The sequence below is a fragment of the Octodon degus genome, unplaced genomic scaffold (genome assembly GCF_000260255.1).
Source record: "Octodon degus isolate 3935 unplaced genomic scaffold, OctDeg1.0 scaffold00312, whole genome shotgun sequence".
Taxonomy (NCBI): domain Eukaryota; kingdom Metazoa; phylum Chordata; class Mammalia; order Rodentia; family Octodontidae; genus Octodon; species Octodon degus.
The window spans coordinates 1,003,360-1,022,350 of record NW_004524888.1 but is presented as its reverse complement, the minus strand read 5'-3'; the positions used below and the strand labels follow the sequence as shown (position 1 = coordinate 1,022,350).

Sequence of the window (18,991 nt, the reverse complement as noted above, 5' to 3'; positions counted from 1 at the left end):
AAAAAAAAAATCACCTAGGAGAGTCTGTGACCATCCTCAGAATCAGTCCCGAGTCCTGGTCAGTGTCACACACAGCCTCCCTCTGCCCTGGCTCCTCCAGTCAAATCAGCAGCAGGCTTTGCATTTTCCCCCTGCAATTCTAGTGTGGAAGTGGCCAGTGTCTCTGGCCAACTTCAATTGTAGAGTCTCCCAGACCTTCTCCCTTCCTCTCCCATTGATTTGAACACGCAGACAAGCCCTTTAGGGCCTAGAGCACTTGGTGCTGTCTTAAGAGCTATTAGACTCGCTGGAGGGTGGGTACACCTGATTGCCACAGAAGCGACATAGGCGAGAGGTCTGCCTTTCTTTCAGTGGGACTACTGTGCCCTGGACCCTCTCTGCCAGCAGTCTGCTTCAACCACTTAGCTTTGCTCGAATGGGGGTGAAGCTGAGCCCACAGGGGACTCAGAAATGGCGAGGTTTGGGCTGTCGCTGGGGGAGGCACTGCTGGCACGGGATGCCTGAGGCCTGTCGGACAAGTCTGCCTCCAGAGCCTTTCTTCTGACAGGTGTTGGGCTGCGAGTGCTCCAACTCGCTCGGCGCAGCCTAGGCCGCCCCAGAACAGTGGTTTCCTGGTGAGCTGGTGGCTGGAGCTCGGGCGGCAGCGGAAAGTAAAAGGGGGAGGAGGAGCGCAAGCCGGGTCCCGGATGCGGTGGGGATAGGATGAAAGGGGGTACAGGAGCGAGGTTGTTTTATCCCTTACAAAACCTAAGGGTTCAATCTTCTAGAAAACGGGACAATTCATCCCAGCTGTACACAGGGGCGGCACGAGGCCTTCGGAAGGCTCGCCCAGCTCTGACCCGAGATCGCTTGGGGTTACAGAGGCCCTCATTAACCCCGGGGTCGGTCCGGGCAAACCTGTCCACTCGAGCCCAAAGCACGCAGCCAGGCTACAGGGAACAAACACGACAGTGGGAGCTTACAGCGACCCTCTGGCCGCGGCACAGCTGGCACCGCCCAGGGCTGCGTGCGCACTCCGGCTGCGGGGCGGGACAATACTAGCGACGCCCCACCCCTGCTGCAAAGCCCCACCCCCAGGACCGCGGCTTCCCCTTGGGCTGGGTCGCGAGCCAGGCTGCAAGTCAAATGCATGAGAGGCAAACAAACCACCTCTAACTCCGAGTTTTAAAAGGTAAAACAAATATGCCAAAAAAAAGAAGAAGAAGAAAAGAAAATTATCCTGTGCTTAAAAAAAAAAAAAAAAAAAAAAGTTACCATGGGGCACACACCTGTAATCCCAGCATTTAGGAGAATGAGAATGAGGCAGGAAGATGGCTATAAATTCCAGGCCAGCCTCTACAATATTCAGTTCAAGGCCAATCTGAACTACACACATCCTTTCTCAAGAAACAAAGTGTTCTTCGCTCCATCAGAGAAATATCCTTGGTTGCATGAAACTTGGCAAGTCAACATAACTTTTCTACCAACTATGTATTAATGGTCCCCTAGAGCCAGAAACATGGAATTACTTAGAAAGGACACAATATTTCTAAATTGTAGTTATCTGACAGCTTCTCAGGAGCCACCTCAATTTAAAAAATAAAAAAAAAAACCCTCTGTAAAATTTATTATTTTATAAGTGATAATTTAAAGGCCACACCATACTTTATACTAAAAGAATAAAGATTTTTATTAAGCATTGTAAGTTGCATTCAATAGCCTCCAGATACGCCACACCACAATCCATCGACAGTCAATCAGACCCAACAGCAGTTCATTCTTCACAATCCATGAGTTAGGGCAGAACTCCCTTCAACTTACAGTAAGATCCTACTTAGCTCTTGCGGGCAGGGGTTTGGGGAATTACACCTCATTTCTGATCACTAATGTGATGAAGAGCATCAGAAGTATATGAAAACGATAAGAAGTGATTCTGATTTCAAAGTACATTGTTTGGAAACATTAACAAAAACATCAAAATGATAGAAGTATACCTGCTTCTACTAAATTCTTGATGGGAAAGTTCTCAAGAACAAGCAATTTGTTTCCTGCTACAGAAGGGGGGGTGGTGATATTTTTTTTTAAGATCAAAGGGTTTTTTTTTTCACAGAATTTCATATTTTGCTAATATGAAGGCATAAAACAGCAACAAAGAACAATAATGCATACAGCAGTGAATACACCAGGGTGATGTTGATATTTGAAACGGCTAGATAATTTTGGGGGGTTTTAGAATAAATGCAACAGAGGTCAATAATCACAAAATTTTAAGGTTAGAGCAAGATCAATGACTAAACAGAGTTAACATTTTTATAGGACTATTACTGATTATTAGCATTTTTGTTTTGCAAATGGGCACATACTGGTAAGAATGGAAGAAAGGACAATAACATGCATAATATTAACTACACACTTTAAAAATTATGAACCATGCAGAAGTTTAGCTCAAGTAGTAGTACTAATGGTCTATGTCTGATTCAAAACCACATAGTTCATTGATCACAGATGCATGGTATTAGTCACAAAAAGTTTCAGAACACATTGTGTTGATTTTGAAAGGTCATTTGAATCTTCAATGATTTCAACTTTATCTCCAGTTAACTTGCTTGTAAAGTATGTATGATGTACTGTATATTTAAAATCAGCAGAACGGCAATATTACTCTATAATTTTTTAGTTTCGATAGTTGCACTTTTTTAAACACAAAAGAACCACATCAACAGTGATGAAATTTAAGTAAGAAAGAAAAACTGTGGTTGTGCCTTATTTCTTTCATAATCATAAAAATCAAAGCCTTAAACAAAGCTTCATTGTGAAACAATAATGCAAAATCAAATACAATGGCATACATATGGTGCCAAATGCTAAAAATTATATTTTAAGCTATATATACTTAAAGACTGCCAAAATTTGTTTTCTTTATATTTCAAGAAACACAACTATAGGCTTTTGTCATAACCAGTTTAAACTTTATGTGTACTTCATTTTAAGTGCGGGAGTCAAATGCTCTTCATTTTCTTTCTTTTGTTTTATTGTAGCATTTTGACTACAACTGGTTAAAACTAAAAATGTGTTGTTTCTCTGATATCAAAGAGGGATCTGAATTTCCAAAGTCCTCATTTTTCTCTTACGGAAAGGACAAAATGTACGTAACTGCAGGCTCTCTTTCTCTCCAGATATTTCTAAATCCTTACCCTTCCAGCATCCTTCACCCTCTATAAAAAATAAGTTTACTCTTCTTTATTTAAGACAGCTGCCTCCAGAGCAGCCTCCCTGCGGCAGGTGCTGTCTGTACTTAGTGCATTTAAATGAGGATTTGTATTGCACGTTTTAGAGTCATTGTTCAAGGCACTTTCGGAGTGGCTTGGGGCCCTCGTGTCACCTGCACTCCCATTCATCTGGGGTGCCGGCTTCTCCTCAGCCATCACTCCGTTTTCAGCCAGGGACCCGTCTGAAGACACTGCAGAGGACTTCGATTCCCCAGATTTCGACTTCAGCTCTTTGGCCACTTCTTCTGCCGAAGCAGCATAAGGAGGTCTGCCCTGTTTGAGAGGAAGGACAAATAACAAAGCGGCTTTGAACAAACAGCAGAGTGCACCAGTGTTGCTCTAATCTCTGCAGATGGAAGAACAGAAAGCGACAGATTGACACCAATATGATGAAGCTTTTTCTGTCTCAGTTCCTCCTGCAGCCCCTTCCCTCAACTTCTCTATAGTCACCGTCCTGCAGAGGAGATGACTGAAGCCCTGCTTCAGGAGCTCTAACCAATCCCTTGTACAACGTCTCATCATAGAAAGTAAAAGTACTCCCCAGTGAGTCCACTCTGAAACTAAGATTGCGGCCCTGCACCTCCAAAAATAAACACAGTCTCCCACATCTGCCTGGAACATGCAACAGCACATATGCCCCATCCTGACCAGAGAAACAAGTTAACACTAGACAGTTTTGACAAGAAACAGATCTGCACACGGGCTTGTGAAAAACTTCTGAATGGTCCCTATCTTTCTCTTAATGGATTTAAAAATCATTCTCTGGGAAAAATGAACCTTGAGCCTGATGCAGCACATTTTCAGAAATACAGGCTCTCTTTGAGGATGATGAAGACAGCCTAAGATACTCAGTGGCTTTTCTCACAGACCAGGTCACCCCACAGTTTGGCACATGACACTGTGTTCCTGACAATCCTGCCATCGCGCCATCCTGGGTGCTGCAGGGTGCTCAACTATTCTTCTGGCTTCCATCCATCAGAAGCCAATGGCATTGGCACCAAATTGTGACAATCAGCAACATATGACTGCAGTGTCCTTTATGACTACTCGCCAGAACCCAGAACCCCTGGCACAGACAGAATAAGAGCTGAAGGATATCAGATGTCTTTCTTTTTTTTTTTTTTTTAGAACCAGGGGTTGAACTCAGACCCTTGCACTTGCCAGGGAAGCACTTATTCCACTGAGCCATCTCCCTGGCCCCCAGATGTCTTCTTATTCAAAGGCCTCCCAGCTCCTTGCCCAGTGCCCTTGACACCATGAGACTGTGGTGCCCTCCAGCAGCTTCCAGTCCTCCTTTTTTGAGCAAATGTTTATACACCTTATTGGAGACAAAGTCCACTCTCTCTGTCCAGGATAGGGAGTGTACTTACAACCTCACTAGCAAGCAAGTGTCCTCTACTCTCAGAGCTCCCAATTCTAAAGATCAGAAATACCCACATTGCATCCCAAGTCAATGCTATGGCCATTTCCATGGACTCTGGGAAAATGAGTTCCATTTCTATAGTTCTGAAGATTGAACCCAGGGCCTTATGCATGGTAGGCAAGCATTCTACCACTAAGGAACATCCCCAGCCTAAACTGAAAATTAATATAAAAATATAGTAAGATCATAGAGGAAAGAAAACAAATATTGAATTTTTTAACCTCCCACACACCCTTTTAAATCCTAGTACTCACCCTCTCTTACAGTTCACACTCAGCAATAAACTAACACTGATGATTAAGGCAGCTACCTTCTGGGTGCTTACTGCAAGAATTGGGAACACAAGCATGCACTCCCCACATGACAGGGCAGGGTGTTCACAGAGGATGCAAGACACTGAGAAAAATGGCAGGCTTTCCTGTGTACAGAAAAAGCACAGCACCTCTTTACACTGGCTCCTGCTGTGAGCCTCCATACCAGTGGCAGTTCCTTCTGACACTGTGACCACTCCACATGGGGAGCCAAGCAGCTTCCTCCACTGGGCAGAATCTCTGCTGGGAACTGAGCTAACAGGAGAGGACTCAGCACTGCAAGTACTGGGAGCAAGTGAAAATGGAATGAATGGACAGAGACAGCAAAAGCAAGGAAAGAGAAGGCCCAGAAACCTGTAAGAGGCAACCATTGTACTTTTAACTTGGAAGAAAACAACAGCATAGTAAGGCTGCTCAAGCCTTCAGTCTTTCTCAAAATGTGCAAAGCCTAACCTTACCTAGGAGTGTGTAAAAGGAAGCAACATGGTGGAATCAAATCATACAATACCATCAGAAATGAGAGCAAGGGGCCTTGCTGGTTAGCTCAATTGTTTAAAGTGCTTGCTTGGGCAAACTCAGGCATAAGGGGACCGCAGTTCGATCCCCAGGTCCACATGCTGCACCAGACCCACATTTAAGGTAGCCTGAGCCAGCAAAAAAAAAAAAAAAATCCTTCTAAAAAAACAAAAATGAGAGTGAAAAGATGGCGCCACATCTGTATAGATAAGCACTTGAGAAAGACCTGCGCATGAAAGAGACATCCTGAGTGCCTCCTCTACATTCAAAGTAGACAAAGAGAATGACAGAATACACAAAAAAGACATCATACATCAAGCTCAAAAAACTAGAAAATGAGGTTTAAAAAACCTCTAAGAAGTCAAGAAAAGGGTTGGCTAAACAGCTCAGTGGATTAAAGCGCCTGCAAGCAGGCACAGGGGCCAGAGGTTCAATCCCTGGGGCCTGCCATGCCGGCCTTGCTCCCACGCACTTCTGTAATCCCAGCTCTTGGGAGGCTGTAAACAGGCAGATCACTACGAGTCCAATCTAGTAGTGAGACCCTAAACACCCTGTAGAAAAAAAAAAAAAAAGTCAAGACAAAAATAGCATTCCAGAAATGAAAATTCAGTAAGAAGAGACATGAAAATGAATAAACTTGATAAAACTTGAAGAAGAAAAAGAAAAAATAATTAATCAGAAAGAAATGAAGATAGGAAAACCAAAACCAAAACCAAAACAACAATGCAATACTACTTCGGAACACTATGATGGCAAGAATGAGAAAGATGGAAAGCATGCCAAGTGCTGTCAAGGATGAGGTGGTATCCGAGCCCTCACAGAGTGCTGGGGGGAATGTACAGTGAAATGCTGCTCCCACAACACTCTCAGCTTCTCAAAGTATCACACAGTGACCACAGGAGCAGACTACTCTACTCCTTGCTACATGTCTGAGGGAACTGAAAACACATATCCACAATAAAAACTTGTAGCCAGATAATCATGGCTACGTTATTCAACAGAGCCAAACAGTAAAAAGAACTCCCAAGTCCACCAGTAGGGAAGCACACGTGATATATACATACCATGCAACATAATTCCACAGTAAAAAGGAATTAAGTTCTGACAACTGATGCAACATGTATGTGTATATGGAATGTAGAGAACAGAGAAACCTAGAGACACAAAACATAATGATTGGCATCGACTGGCAGGGGCAAGAGGATTAGGGTATGACTTGTAATGGGTAAAGGCTTTCTTTTTAGGGTGAAATATTTAGAAATTAGCAGTGAGAACTGCTTAACCTACAGAACAGATGGAAGGCCACAGAATCACAAACAACCTGATTGGAAAATGATACTGCTCTAACTGTAAGCTATCAAGATGCCTTAAGTAGGGCCAGGGAGGTAGCTCAGTGGCATAGGTGTTTGCCTGGCAAGTGCAAGGTCCTCGGTTTGACTCCCCAGCACCAAAAAAATAAAATAAAATAAAAATAAACATAAAGATGTCCTTAAGTAGATGAATGGAACTAACTCTGTTATATCCAGTTTATTATTCAGCTAAAAGGAAATGAGTTAATTATCTAGCCACAGAAGATATGGAGGAACTTGAAATATACACCACGAAGAAAAGACAGTCTGCAAAGACAACATACTGTGTAATTCCCTCTAGCTCACATTCTGGAAAAGTCAAATCTGTAGCAACAGTAAAAAGATCAGTGGTTGCCAGGGATTTTAGGAGAGAAACAAACAGGCAGAGCATGGGGGATTTTTATGGCAGTGAAATAAGCCTCTCTATGGTATCTCAGCAGATATGTCTCATGATGCAGGTACTAAAACCCATAGAATACACACCACCAAGAATGAGCCCCCACGTAAGCTCTGGAATGTGGGTGGTGGTGGTGTGGTACAGGCTCACTGGCAGTGACACACAGCGCCCTGACAGGAGTGGGTGGCATGGAAGGCAGGGCTGTATTGGAAATTTCTGTACTACTTTCATTTGCTCTAAACCTAAAACTGCTTTAAAAATCTTTACAAAAGCAAACTATTGAATTCTACACTTTAAACAAAAGAACTGTACATCTGTGAGCTACATATAAAGAAAAAGAAGGATCTACCAAATGTGGTAGTGGCATAGATGAACCAGCAGGAGGATGAAGGCAAAGCAAAGAAAAATAACAAGCCCAAACACTGCTACCTCGAAGCTCTGAAACAGGGATTTGAAGCTGCAATGTGGGAAGAGTTCCTATCACACTGAGCACTGCAATCCAGAGCAAACAACCCTGTGGCACCTAAAGAAATGCTATGAACTTTCCACACAGCCATAACCCACCTAGGCACTAGGTTAAATCTGCAGGGACTTCAAAGCAAAGCTTATACATAAAGAAAACCACATAAAGTAACTGAGGAGACACTGGGCACCAGTGCCTTCTGATAAAGGAAACAGGCTTCTCATTCACACAAATACTGTTTCCCTGCAGGAGCCCTCTCTGCAAAGCCCCTGAGGAAATGGTTTCAGAAATCAGAACAGACACACAGTTGAGGCCCGCTGAGGACATAGGACACAAAGGTCCTTGTGAAACAAATGAGGTAACAGTATAGCAGGTCCTGGTCATTTGCCAAGACAATACAGGTAGGAGCAGTACAGCTATTTCTTAAAAATGAAGGAGGGCTGGGAGAATATAAGGTTATATACAAACATTCTTTTTTTCCTCTGTTCTTTTTCTAAGAAGATGTTATCTTACCATGTCACACTAAGTTCAAGAGAGCTCCATTCTTCAGCTTCTTAGTAGCTGAGATAACAGGTGTGTGCCAGTGCACCTGGCTTACAACATTTTCTTTTAACTATTCACAGTGAATGATGATGGTGACAGTAGTGTGAACAGGTATTCTGAGTCAGTTTGTGCAATCTGGGATGAAGCAATGACTCATTATAGGATATTCTAATTTAGTCAACCCTTGATTTTCTAAGCACCAAGATTCTCAAGAAAGAAGAAAGGATATTCAGATGGTATAATAGAGGCAAAGTAAGATTCCTAAAGTGGAACAGGAAAATTCAATACAGATTCATGAAGTATTTCACTGAGGCAGGAAGCAGTGGCAGCACATATGTATCTATGGGAGTGAGCATACTTATGTGTATACTCTCCATCCCTAATGCTGTCCACAGGAAAAGCCCACAAACAGGAAAGGACAGGACACGTGGACACAGGAGAGGAGGTAAAATAAGAAACCATAAGTCTTTAGTTTGAACTAGAAACAACAGCAGGAATTCATGAGGAACTTATCTTTTAAAAATCCTGTAGATCATGTATATGTTTATTGGTGAGCAAATAGAACCATCCATATCAGAAACCATGACCAATCTTGTGGAAATATGTACCCATCGGTGCCAAGACTGTGGTCTTGAAATGCCATTTCCCATGAAAGAAACCAGCAAGCTCACAGATACGGACAGGCTGGGTCCATTTGGGCAAAGCAGTGTCCCAGGAAGCCTGAGTTCTTACCTCCCACGAGGGAAAAAAACTGCCAAAGACCACAGGGTCGCAGCAAAGGACAGTGTACTCTGAACAGGATCTCAAATGACAGGGGAACAACTAGGGCACTTGAGGGGATACACATCTGGAAGCTCCTATGTGCCAGGTACAGGGAGAGAGTCCAGATGCTCACAGAACATGCTCACACTCCTCAGTCTCAACACAGGTACTGGAAAAGGCAGGAAGTGACAGAACACACGTGGTAGGGTCATTACCTGGATTATTCCCTGGCTCTTGTAACCTCTGCCATAGTACCTTCCACCTCTCCCAAATGTTCGAATCACAGGGGTGGAAATAACTCCTCTTGGACGCCTAAGTGAACAAAAAAGGATAAGAACAAATAGAACTCAATCTGTCACAGACTGCATTTACAATAAGACCTTATGTTCTGAGGCATTATATACTGAAGACTTATTCCACAGAATCAATCTTACTTTCTTGGGTCATACCAAGGTATTCAAATCGAAAAATACTTTAAAAAATATTTTTTAAATGTAACTAATTGAATACTGTGTGGCTAATAAGGACAGCTGGGGCAATCTAGTGAGATTCTGTCTCCAAGTAAATTATAAAGACTCAGGATATGGCCCTGAGCTGCCTGGGTTTAATCCTCAGGTACTAAAATTTATGTTGAAGAAGAATGTGTCTAATGAAATAACACTCCTGCTAGGCTCACAGGAATAATAAGCACATCAGGGGCTGTGATATGCTCTGGGCACTTACCCTCTTGCAGGTCCTCCTACAGAGACCACCTGCAGTGGGAAGGGGCCTCGGCCCCCACGGCCCCGCCGGCTTCCAGCCCAGTGGCCGACCACAGTGCCAGCAATTTCTAGTTTCCCTCCCTGAGAAGGTATAGGTTGGACTCCTGCACAAAAAAAATACATGAGAAGACAAAATCTTTACAATCACAAAATTAAAACCAATAAAGAGAAGCAAGCAAGCAACTTCTTTGCAGTGTGGGTTTCTATTTAGTAAGAAGCCCTTTATCTCTCTTTTTAAATTTTCTATGAGGTCTCTCTGTGTGTGGTGCTTGATTTACCCTACTGTCTGGGAACCTGCAACAACTAACTTAGGCTCTAAACTTAAATGTGCAAACTGCTTTAGAGATAGACTCAAGGGTTCTCACTGGTGCATCTGGCACACCTTGTACAATACAGATGGAACTGCACACTCGGTATTTTTTTCTGTAGGGAGATAATTTCAAGTTTATTTCCTTAGCCAAACATTAAGAAAATAATATATATATTCTATAGCTCTTGTATTGTTAAATTAGAATTTCTGTCAGCAGTCTTACATAATCACTCTATTCATCAATTTCCCTGATTTTGGGCAGCTTGCATATTTTAAAGTTTTCCCATCTAGGAAAAGTCTCAATTTTTTTTTTTTTTTTTTTTTTTAACAGAACTGGGGATTGAACTCAGGCCCTTGCACTTGCCAGGCAAGCGCTTATTCTACTGAGCTATCTCCCCAGCCCTCTCAAATTCTTAAAACAACAGCAAAACTTCTTTTTTTTTTTTTTTGGTGGAACCAGGGATTGAACTCAGGCCCTTGCACTTGTCAGGCAAGCGCTTACTCTACTGAGCCATCTCCCTGACCCCAATAGCAAAACTTCTGATACAACAAAACCCTGAGCACTTGTTGGCTGGTGGGGGCATAAATGATCATAAACTCTCCACCATCATGGTGTTGGCACCCACGACCATCACAGGGGCTGCATGCCCCCAGCCAGCAGAAATGTATGACAGTCCTGAGGCATTCTCATAGTTATATGATAAAAGTCCTGAGAAAAAGGTGAAATAAGCTTAACAATGTATTTTATTTCACCCAATATCTCCCAAATACTATTTGAATGTGTAGTCAAGATAAAATCAATGAGCCTCTTTATGTCTGTTTGCTGTCCCTTAAGCCCAGTGTGCATGTGTACTTCCTGGCCACTGCTATAGTGCACAACGGTATGTGGCCACCAGACAGGAGAGCACAGGTCTGAACTTCTGACACTCTGGCAGTAAAGTCAGAAAGGCAATTCCTGGTGCCTTCTGCACCAAGCACTATCCAGTGTCACCTCTCCTGTCTTTCCTCAATCACAGGCCAGGGCCAGTGTCCAGGCTACCCAAGGAATGTCAAGCAGCAGATAATGCAGGGCTGCAAGCTGCAGGAGGTGCATCTGTGGAGCAGCAAAGCCCTGCTGGAGGCTATGTGACAGAGGGGAGGGGCCTCCAGTGGCTTTAGCTGGGTGGCATGCATGCCATTTCCCTTCTGTACCCAAGGTTTCCTACTGGCTTCCCTACATGCCCAAGTGAGCTAGAAAAACACTATCTAACAGGGAAAAAGAAGGGCTCGCCTCTCTTAAGCATTTCTCCAAATGTGTCTAGACAGTCCTGCAATATGACCGCTGGCCAAATTTAGACCTGCAGTGCCCAAATGTGGGATGAGAACAGAACTGCAAGTCACGAGCCTCAAATGACAGTAGCATCATAATATTTCCAAATTAAATGTCAAGATTCTCTTCTCCTTGGCAAGACTAATGAAAAAGAAACAATGGGAAGTTAAAGGTTTTATTTTTCTTTCCTTCCTTTTTTTCTGTCCTTTCTTTTTTTTTTCTATATTCTCTCTTTTTGTTTTGAGACAGTGTATCCTTACATAGTTCAGGCTGGCCTTGAACTCACTACATAGCCCAGGGTAGCCTTGAATTCCTAGCAATCCTCCTGCCTAAGTGCTGGGATTATAGGTGTGTGGCTAGATCATTCCTTAAAAAACATTTCTATGGACAAGGGAAAAAAAAAAGCGACAAGCTTTTTATGCCAGGAGTTCTGTATCCAATAGTACTTTCTACACAAACTTGAGTACCTTTACTAAAAAGAAAACTGTTGGGAGAGGAGCCACAGAGCAGGCTAGCAGCTCAGCCAAGGAGCACAAGCTGTGGTCAGATCACCAAGTACACAGAGGGCTCTGCTCTACAGGGACACTCAGTGCTCTACCCTGAAAGAAGAGACAGCTACGGCAGAGCCTCTGAGAGCCCCGAAGGTAGAGGGGTGAGGTAGGTCAGGGGTCCACAAGGAAGGTGCTATGCTGGAGACAGCTCACAAAAACAGTCAAGGAAGGAAGGAAGGAAGGAAGGAAGGAAGGAAGGAAGGAAGGAAGGAAGGAAGATGCCAGGTTCTAGAGCAGAGGAAGTACTGTAGGCAAAAGCTCTGGGAGGGGTGTGAGTATAATTACCGCCCTGGGACTTGCTAGTCCTGCTGCTGTCACTGCCTGAGAAGGCTCCACAGTGTCCCGATGCTGCTGCCACCCGGAAGGCACGATAAGGGCCTGTTGCTACCGTTTCCCCATAGGGGCCTCCAAAGCCACAGACTCCTGTGGGACCCGGGGCAGAGAGAGACAGGGGGAAAGCATGAGGGATGGGACTCCAGGGGGCTGCTAGGTATGAGACCACGAAGAGAAACCCCATCTCTGTCAGCTGATAGGGAGGGTTCTCCTGGCCCCTCTTGCCACCTCATTGTTCTGTACCCATTGTCCCCAGGGGCTAGCATGACAGGCCACCCTCACTGCAGTAGGATATTGAACAGAGCTCTAGCTTAGGGCTCAAGTGAGCCCTGGGAGACATGTACTTGAAGATAATTCTCTCTGGCCTTGGCTTGAATTATTTTCCATATGAGAAAAAAAAAAAAAATTTAAAAAGCAGAGTTGTCAGCTATATTGACAGATTTTTACACTGCAGCTTCTGCATGCATGTTGATGACAATCTTTCTTTTCTCTCATGAATTCCTCTGAGATCTAGTTGCTGCCTTGCTAATCTGAAGAACTGCTGCTATGACATTTCTCAGACCCCCAGCTATGTGCACAGCACAGCACAGCAAGCTATAGCTCCTGGCTCCTAGGAGAACTGCACAGTCTGCTCCCATCTTCATGAGGTCTGTCATGTGACTCACCTGCAAAGCCTCGGCCCCTTCCCTGAGAGGGTGGGACGGGCCCAAAGTGCCGAGGGTACACAGAGGCGGGATAGAAGGGCAGAGCAGGAGGTGGCGGGAAGGGCAGCGGGTGGTTCTGCCTGGAGAAGTTGAGCCCCTCCAGGACGCTCTGCCGCATCTTCTCTACCTTGGCAGCCTGTTCAGCCTAGCAAAGGAAATGGCAGGTGAAAGGGTTATTCAACTTAAACGAGCACTGTTAAAATATCAGACACTGCAGAAGGTCTATATCTGCACACTCTCTTACTTCTGGCATTTGTCCATAACCCCCAAAACAATACTTGGGCATTTTTCTGACCATTTGTAGACCTGGATAAAGCAGGGGAGGGGATAACAGCAAACCAAACAACATCAGTCTGCCTGCTTTAGTTCACACTGCAAACGAATGTCCATGTTGTTGGTGATTTCACTGTTTACATTGAGTGCTGCCCAGTGTCTGTGAGCACAGGATGTGCCTTGTGGAGAAGATTCCTTCAACAGTTCTGTGCTTTTGGCAGTAAACTCAATGCTCACAAATGAGCAAGACATATTAAATGAGGGATCTGTGAGCAGAAATCCACACAGAACAAGGCTTCGTGCTGACTAGTAGATGAGAAAGTGGGAACAAGAACTTGGATGGAAGCTACCCCTGAGTTTACAAGGAAGAACAGTTCATACTAACCCAGTGTTTAAGGATAATTTTAGAACCTAAATACCATGAGCAGAGAGATCCAATGGTCTGTCAGAAGTGCAGCTCACTGGGGGTCATTTGACAATATTATTACACCAGGCTGGGTCCTTTCACAAGTTTCAAAATGAGCACTGGACAAAGGTAGCCCATGTGACCTATTTCAGTATGATCAGAGGAAGCCACCCCACCATTCTACATACCTGACCATCACAGAGGTCGATGAGTGGGGTCTTTTCCCGGCTAGCTTTGAGAAGTTTGGACTGGAAGAGCTTCCCATCAAAATACATCCAAGGACAACAGTGTTCCCAGGGGATGGGCTGTCCACATGCATCATTGGCAAACAATGCCATGTCTACTCCGCTCATGAAGAGAGCTGAGAGCTGAATTCCTCGGGGATCGAGGTTCTCAATCTTTAAATTGAAAAGAGTAATTTCTATGGAGTAAGAGTACTATTGTGTTTAATTCTCCCACTGTCCCTCTAAAATCTCCAAAGTTAACACTCCTTAACAAAAGAGCACCCACTAACTCTACCACAACATCTTGATCTAGCACTGACCTTATCTAAACAGAAATACATTTTATGCTGCTCAACACATTTAAATTTAAGAGCATGCTTTATAAACATACAGAAATATCTAGTTTGGCATCTGCAAATCACTGCACTGTGTGGTAATACTGTACTTGAGGTTGGATGTGACATCACCAGTCCCAATGATGTATAGTCTCAGCACCCTGCAATCCCCTCATGAAATACCACTCAATACTGCAAACTGGAACATGGGTCATGTAGTAACAAAAAGAAGCACTCTTAAGAGTTTCAATTTTTCAGGTAATTTATTTAAAAATTACTCAGTATAATTTCATTCTGAAATAAATGTATACTTAGTTGCTTTGTATGTTAATAATTCAGATAGAACCTCATTAATGAAACTTGTCAGAATGTTTTAGGAGACATGGACAATTTATAAATGAAAGAACACAATTAAAAGAAATACTTTATTTAACTGTGCACACTACTGGGAATAGCACAAGTGTACGTCCTCAGTGCTCAGTGCTTGTGCCTGCTCTGTTCAGAACACTCTCCTCTCACACATGATGGGCAGGGCAGTCAGAGCTTCATAAATTGTGTGTGAAGGACCTAGTTTGTGGATGATCCAGGATGAAGTTTTACCTCTGCTATGTTTTTCTGCCTTCCCATCTCAGTAGCTTCTCAAGAAGGCAAACTTTATGGGACATCAATCTAAGTAATGCCCACATGTGGCAGGTAAAATGGCTTTGCGAGAAAAGATCATCTCAGTGCCAAATGCTAATGAGTTTATGACTAGCTGCTATTTTGTGCAATTTGTATCAACATTTCCCAATATCAACTAACACTGTTTTCCAATCTTTTCAAAAAACTTTAAGTCAGTGTAATTCACCTTCTAAAGCCCAAACAAGTTTGTTCACAAATCTCTAAAAGCTGTTTATCTACACCTCCTGCTCCTATCGTACACAACTGGTTCCTTTCCCTGTGCAGTTGTTAGGAAGCTGCTAGTGGGGTTGGGGTGATGGAATCAGCTATATTTTCACATTTATGTGCAACATGGAGAAAGAGAGGGCCCAACTGGAACAAAATGGAGAGAATGTACTTGGTTTAATTAGATCCCAGCAGTGCTATCTTTGAGCTGCAGACAGGAAGGAGAATCCTCAAGACAGAATGAGGAACCTGGTCCTGTTGGAGAGTATCTACACAGAGAGAGTGTCCCTCAGTAAACATGGCCACCCCAGGACACTGATCCCCTCAACTTTACAGAATGGTAACTATGAATCCCTTCTCACCAGGTAAGACTCCACAGCTTCCAGCACAAGACCTCTGAGGCCCTCTCTACCCTACCCCAGAGAATAGAGAAAGTGGGTTTAAGGGCAAGGGAGACAAGTAACAGAAGGGTTGATACTCTAGCGATGCCTGTCTTATCTAGACATCTGCACTTAATGCCACACAGCCCATCTGTGAATATACATGTAGCAGTGTGCAGGTAGCTGCTGGCCAACAGCTGCTGCTGGTCACATGCAGCAGTCACAACCTCTACTGACTACTGTCCCAGCAAACTGACACCTGCAGCTGAATTTAGGAAATACCCTGGTTAGAACTAGCATTCCTCTCCAAGTCTGCTGATGGGAGGAATGGAACAAGACTATACTGTACACATATACATACTGATTACACCAGCCTGAACACTCGAGGATGGACAACAACATGTTTTATTCATTTAAAAAATTATATTTAACGGCCAGCGAGATAGCTCAGCAGACTAAGCACCTGCTTAGGCAAGCACAGGGACTGGGATTAAAGCCCTGGCACTACATGCAGTGCCAGTCTCCTCCCCCGCCACACCCGCGCGATGAGCAGGCCACCAAGACCAGGAGTGGTGGTGCACAACTGTAATCTCAGTGCTGGGGAGGCTGAAACAGGAGGATCACTATAGTCTGAGCTGCATAGTGAGACTTTGTATGTACCAAATACATAAACTTTAAAAAAAAGATGTTTACAGTTTCAAGATAATTAGCACCTCTTCAGTAATAGCTCTTCAGTAATAAGAGATACCAACTAATTTAACAGAAAAAAATTCTTAAAAGCTACATCAACAACAGAAATAAAATTTCTTTTTTTGTGATACTGGGGATTGAACTCAGGACCTTGTGCTTACCAGGCAAGTGCTTATTCTACTGAGCTATCTCCCTCGCCCCCAAAATTTCTTTTGCTGTGTAGATTTGGCTTCCTTTGAACATTTTTAATTTTTTAAATTAATTTTATTTATTTTTTTGTATTGAGAATTGAACTCAGGACTTTGTGCTTGCCAGGCAGGTGCTGCACCACTGAGATATAACCCCAGCCCCAAAGTTGTTTTAAAAGTTACACTGCATGGTGTTCTTCATTCCCCACATGTTAATTATACAAATAATAGTATCTTAACACTTACAGGGAACTTCATAAATAGATACAAACACTGCCTTTTTATTCCACGTATTTTTACATGTTTCATCTTACTTCTATGTCTCAACACCTGTAGGACACAGTATTTCCACCAGTATCCCACTGTAGACTGTCAGACTTGAAGGTCGCAGGTGTGGTGGCTGTAGAAATGTCTGCAACAGTCACACTCTAACCTCACTGTCCTACACTTACTAAGATAAAGTATCTAACACTAAGCTCAACTAAAGAAATGCAGAAAAAGATGTTGACTTTATTAGAAATACAAATATGGACTTATTAGCTCAAAAATCATGAAGTTCTAATGAATTAACTTTCTCTGACTTATTGCCAACAAACTCTTACTTTATTGTATTTACCTACATGCAAAATAATTTACAGGTATCACAGATGTGTTGCACGCCCCTAGTGTCTTTAAAGCTCTTCATTTTCCATCTTTTGTAACTTGCATTTAGCATGTGGAACTGTTAAAAAGAATTTAAGGCAATTATAGGGACGCCAAGAACAAGGAGAAGAGACTGGACAAATAACCACAACTGTTTAGCTCCTTCTCCTTGTCCTTCACCCACCCTCCTCAAAACCCAAGTTTGGTCTAATTTTACCTTAATAATTACATTCATGCTGGTAACCTAGGAGAAGAGCTTAAGAAATATAACAGGAAAAAAATGAGGGTCATCAATCACTGTCACAGGTACTCAAGGAACCACACAGAACACGCTCAATTATTCATGGACATGGTGGACGGAGAAAGCATGGATGAAATGAAATTCTTAAAAACTGATTTAATCTAATGGTTGCAATGTCTTTTCCCAACCAAACTTCCCATCAGAAAAGCTAACAAGAGTCCAAATGGTCAGAAGGGGGTATATTTTCTTCCTCTCTTGCTCCTCTGATGGCCAAGTATGCAGGGCACACTGCTGGGGAGAAGAGGGTAAGCCTGGGAAATCCACAAAACTGGGTAACGGCCCGGCACAGTAGCCTGGGAGCCTAGAGGTGACAGTATCTGACATAGCAAGTGGCATCTTACCACAGGCACTGCCATTGCTTTTGGTGTATCAAAACATTCTAATGGTCAAAAGGCAATTTAAAATGTAATTTTCTATCACTGAATTTTGGAACCCTCAGCTCTGTATAGAAATCCTGGTAGCACTGACTAGTATTTACTCCCATTATCCTCAATTTGAGAGCTGAGAGGATCTTTAATCTTAAAAAAATAAAATGCCTTCCCTGCTGGACTCTTTCGGAACGTCCCTAACCCTGACGATAGAGCCCTTGGGGTGGGGCTGTGGTTGTGAAAGGGAATCATCGACTTCCATCTGCACAAGAAGACCCAGGGTAGCGATGAGTGAGACAGAAGGCAACTGTACATGGAATAATGTGTCATTCTGATACATCTCTAGAAATGTCTCACCTTAGATGAAGAATCAGAAAATCATGAAAGCACTAAGACCTCAAAAGAACCAAAATGAAAGCTTTGCGTGACTGGTTTTCCAAAGTTATATCCTGTGTGTGGATCCGAAAATGAAAAGGGTATGGGAGATAAGATGGACTTTGGTTAAAGTAACTTGATGGTGAACAGGCTCGGTGGGCATACCTGGTCCCTGGAGGTCTGATTTTCAGAACTGGGATGTCAATACTGAAGGAATAATCTACACAAGAGAAACAGGAGTAGAGGTAGAGGGTGGCACCACACGCTAGGAAAGTGTTTCCACCCCCTGAAGCACAGCCTGCAGCGAGGACGGCGGGGACGGGCACCGGGAAGGACGCGGGAGGACCTGACCGGGCCCGCCACACTGCCTGACACCAGAAACAAAAGTGTTAAAGACAATAACAATTTCTGTCTAACAAACAGAAAAGCTTGATCCACAAAGTAAAGAACACAATTTGAGGGAATTCTACATTTTGGTTTTGTGCTTAGCTTGCTTCAAAGTCATCAGAAGCCTCAGGTGAGCACCATTCAACAATAAATTATAGAATTTAACATAGTAATTTAGGGAAAACAGACATTTATTGAGCACCACCTGTTGAATATTGAAAACCTATAAAGCAAGTCTAAAATTGCTCTGCAGGGAAAGATGCGTTCATAAAGAACAGCAAAAAGAGCTAAAGCGAAGGTAATTTTGTCAAAAGAGATTAAATGATTACAAATCAACTATTAAAAAAACTGATGGCAAAGAAAAAATAAAACCCTATATATTAAAAAGAACAGGCAGACCTACAAATTTAGGTCTTGAACTTTCTAACATTTAATATAGAAATTAGAAAGCAATTACAGTCATATGAGCACGCAACCAATAAAAGTGTACTGAAAAACATATGCACACTAAAAAATCAGGTGACAACTTAAGAGAAAATAAATACTGTCAAAACAAC

General features: G+C 43.1%; 1 protein-coding gene across 2 annotated transcripts in view; it reads right to left on the bottom strand.

The window, feature by feature from the left end:
• Positions 1-1,641: 1,641 nt before the first annotated feature.
• Fam120a (family with sequence similarity 120A) overlaps positions 1,642-18,991 on the bottom strand; it is a 116,259-nt gene continuing 98,909 nt past the window's right edge. The window contains exons 13-18 of one of the 2 annotated variants that reach the window (XM_004647560.2): positions 13,848-14,057; positions 12,942-13,125; positions 12,229-12,366; positions 9,736-9,877; positions 9,228-9,324; positions 1,642-3,521 (exon numbers count right to left, since the gene is read on the bottom strand). In XM_004647560.2, the coding sequence (XP_004647617.1) occupies positions 3,210-3,521; positions 9,228-9,324; positions 9,736-9,877; positions 12,229-12,366; positions 12,942-13,125; positions 13,848-14,057 (1,083 nt within the window). In that variant the 3' untranslated portion in view covers positions 1,642-3,209. The remainder of the gene's footprint in view (positions 3,522-9,227; positions 9,325-9,735; positions 9,878-12,228; positions 12,367-12,941; positions 13,126-13,847; positions 14,058-18,991) is intronic. The other variant, XM_023707813.1, reaches the window with a different exon arrangement.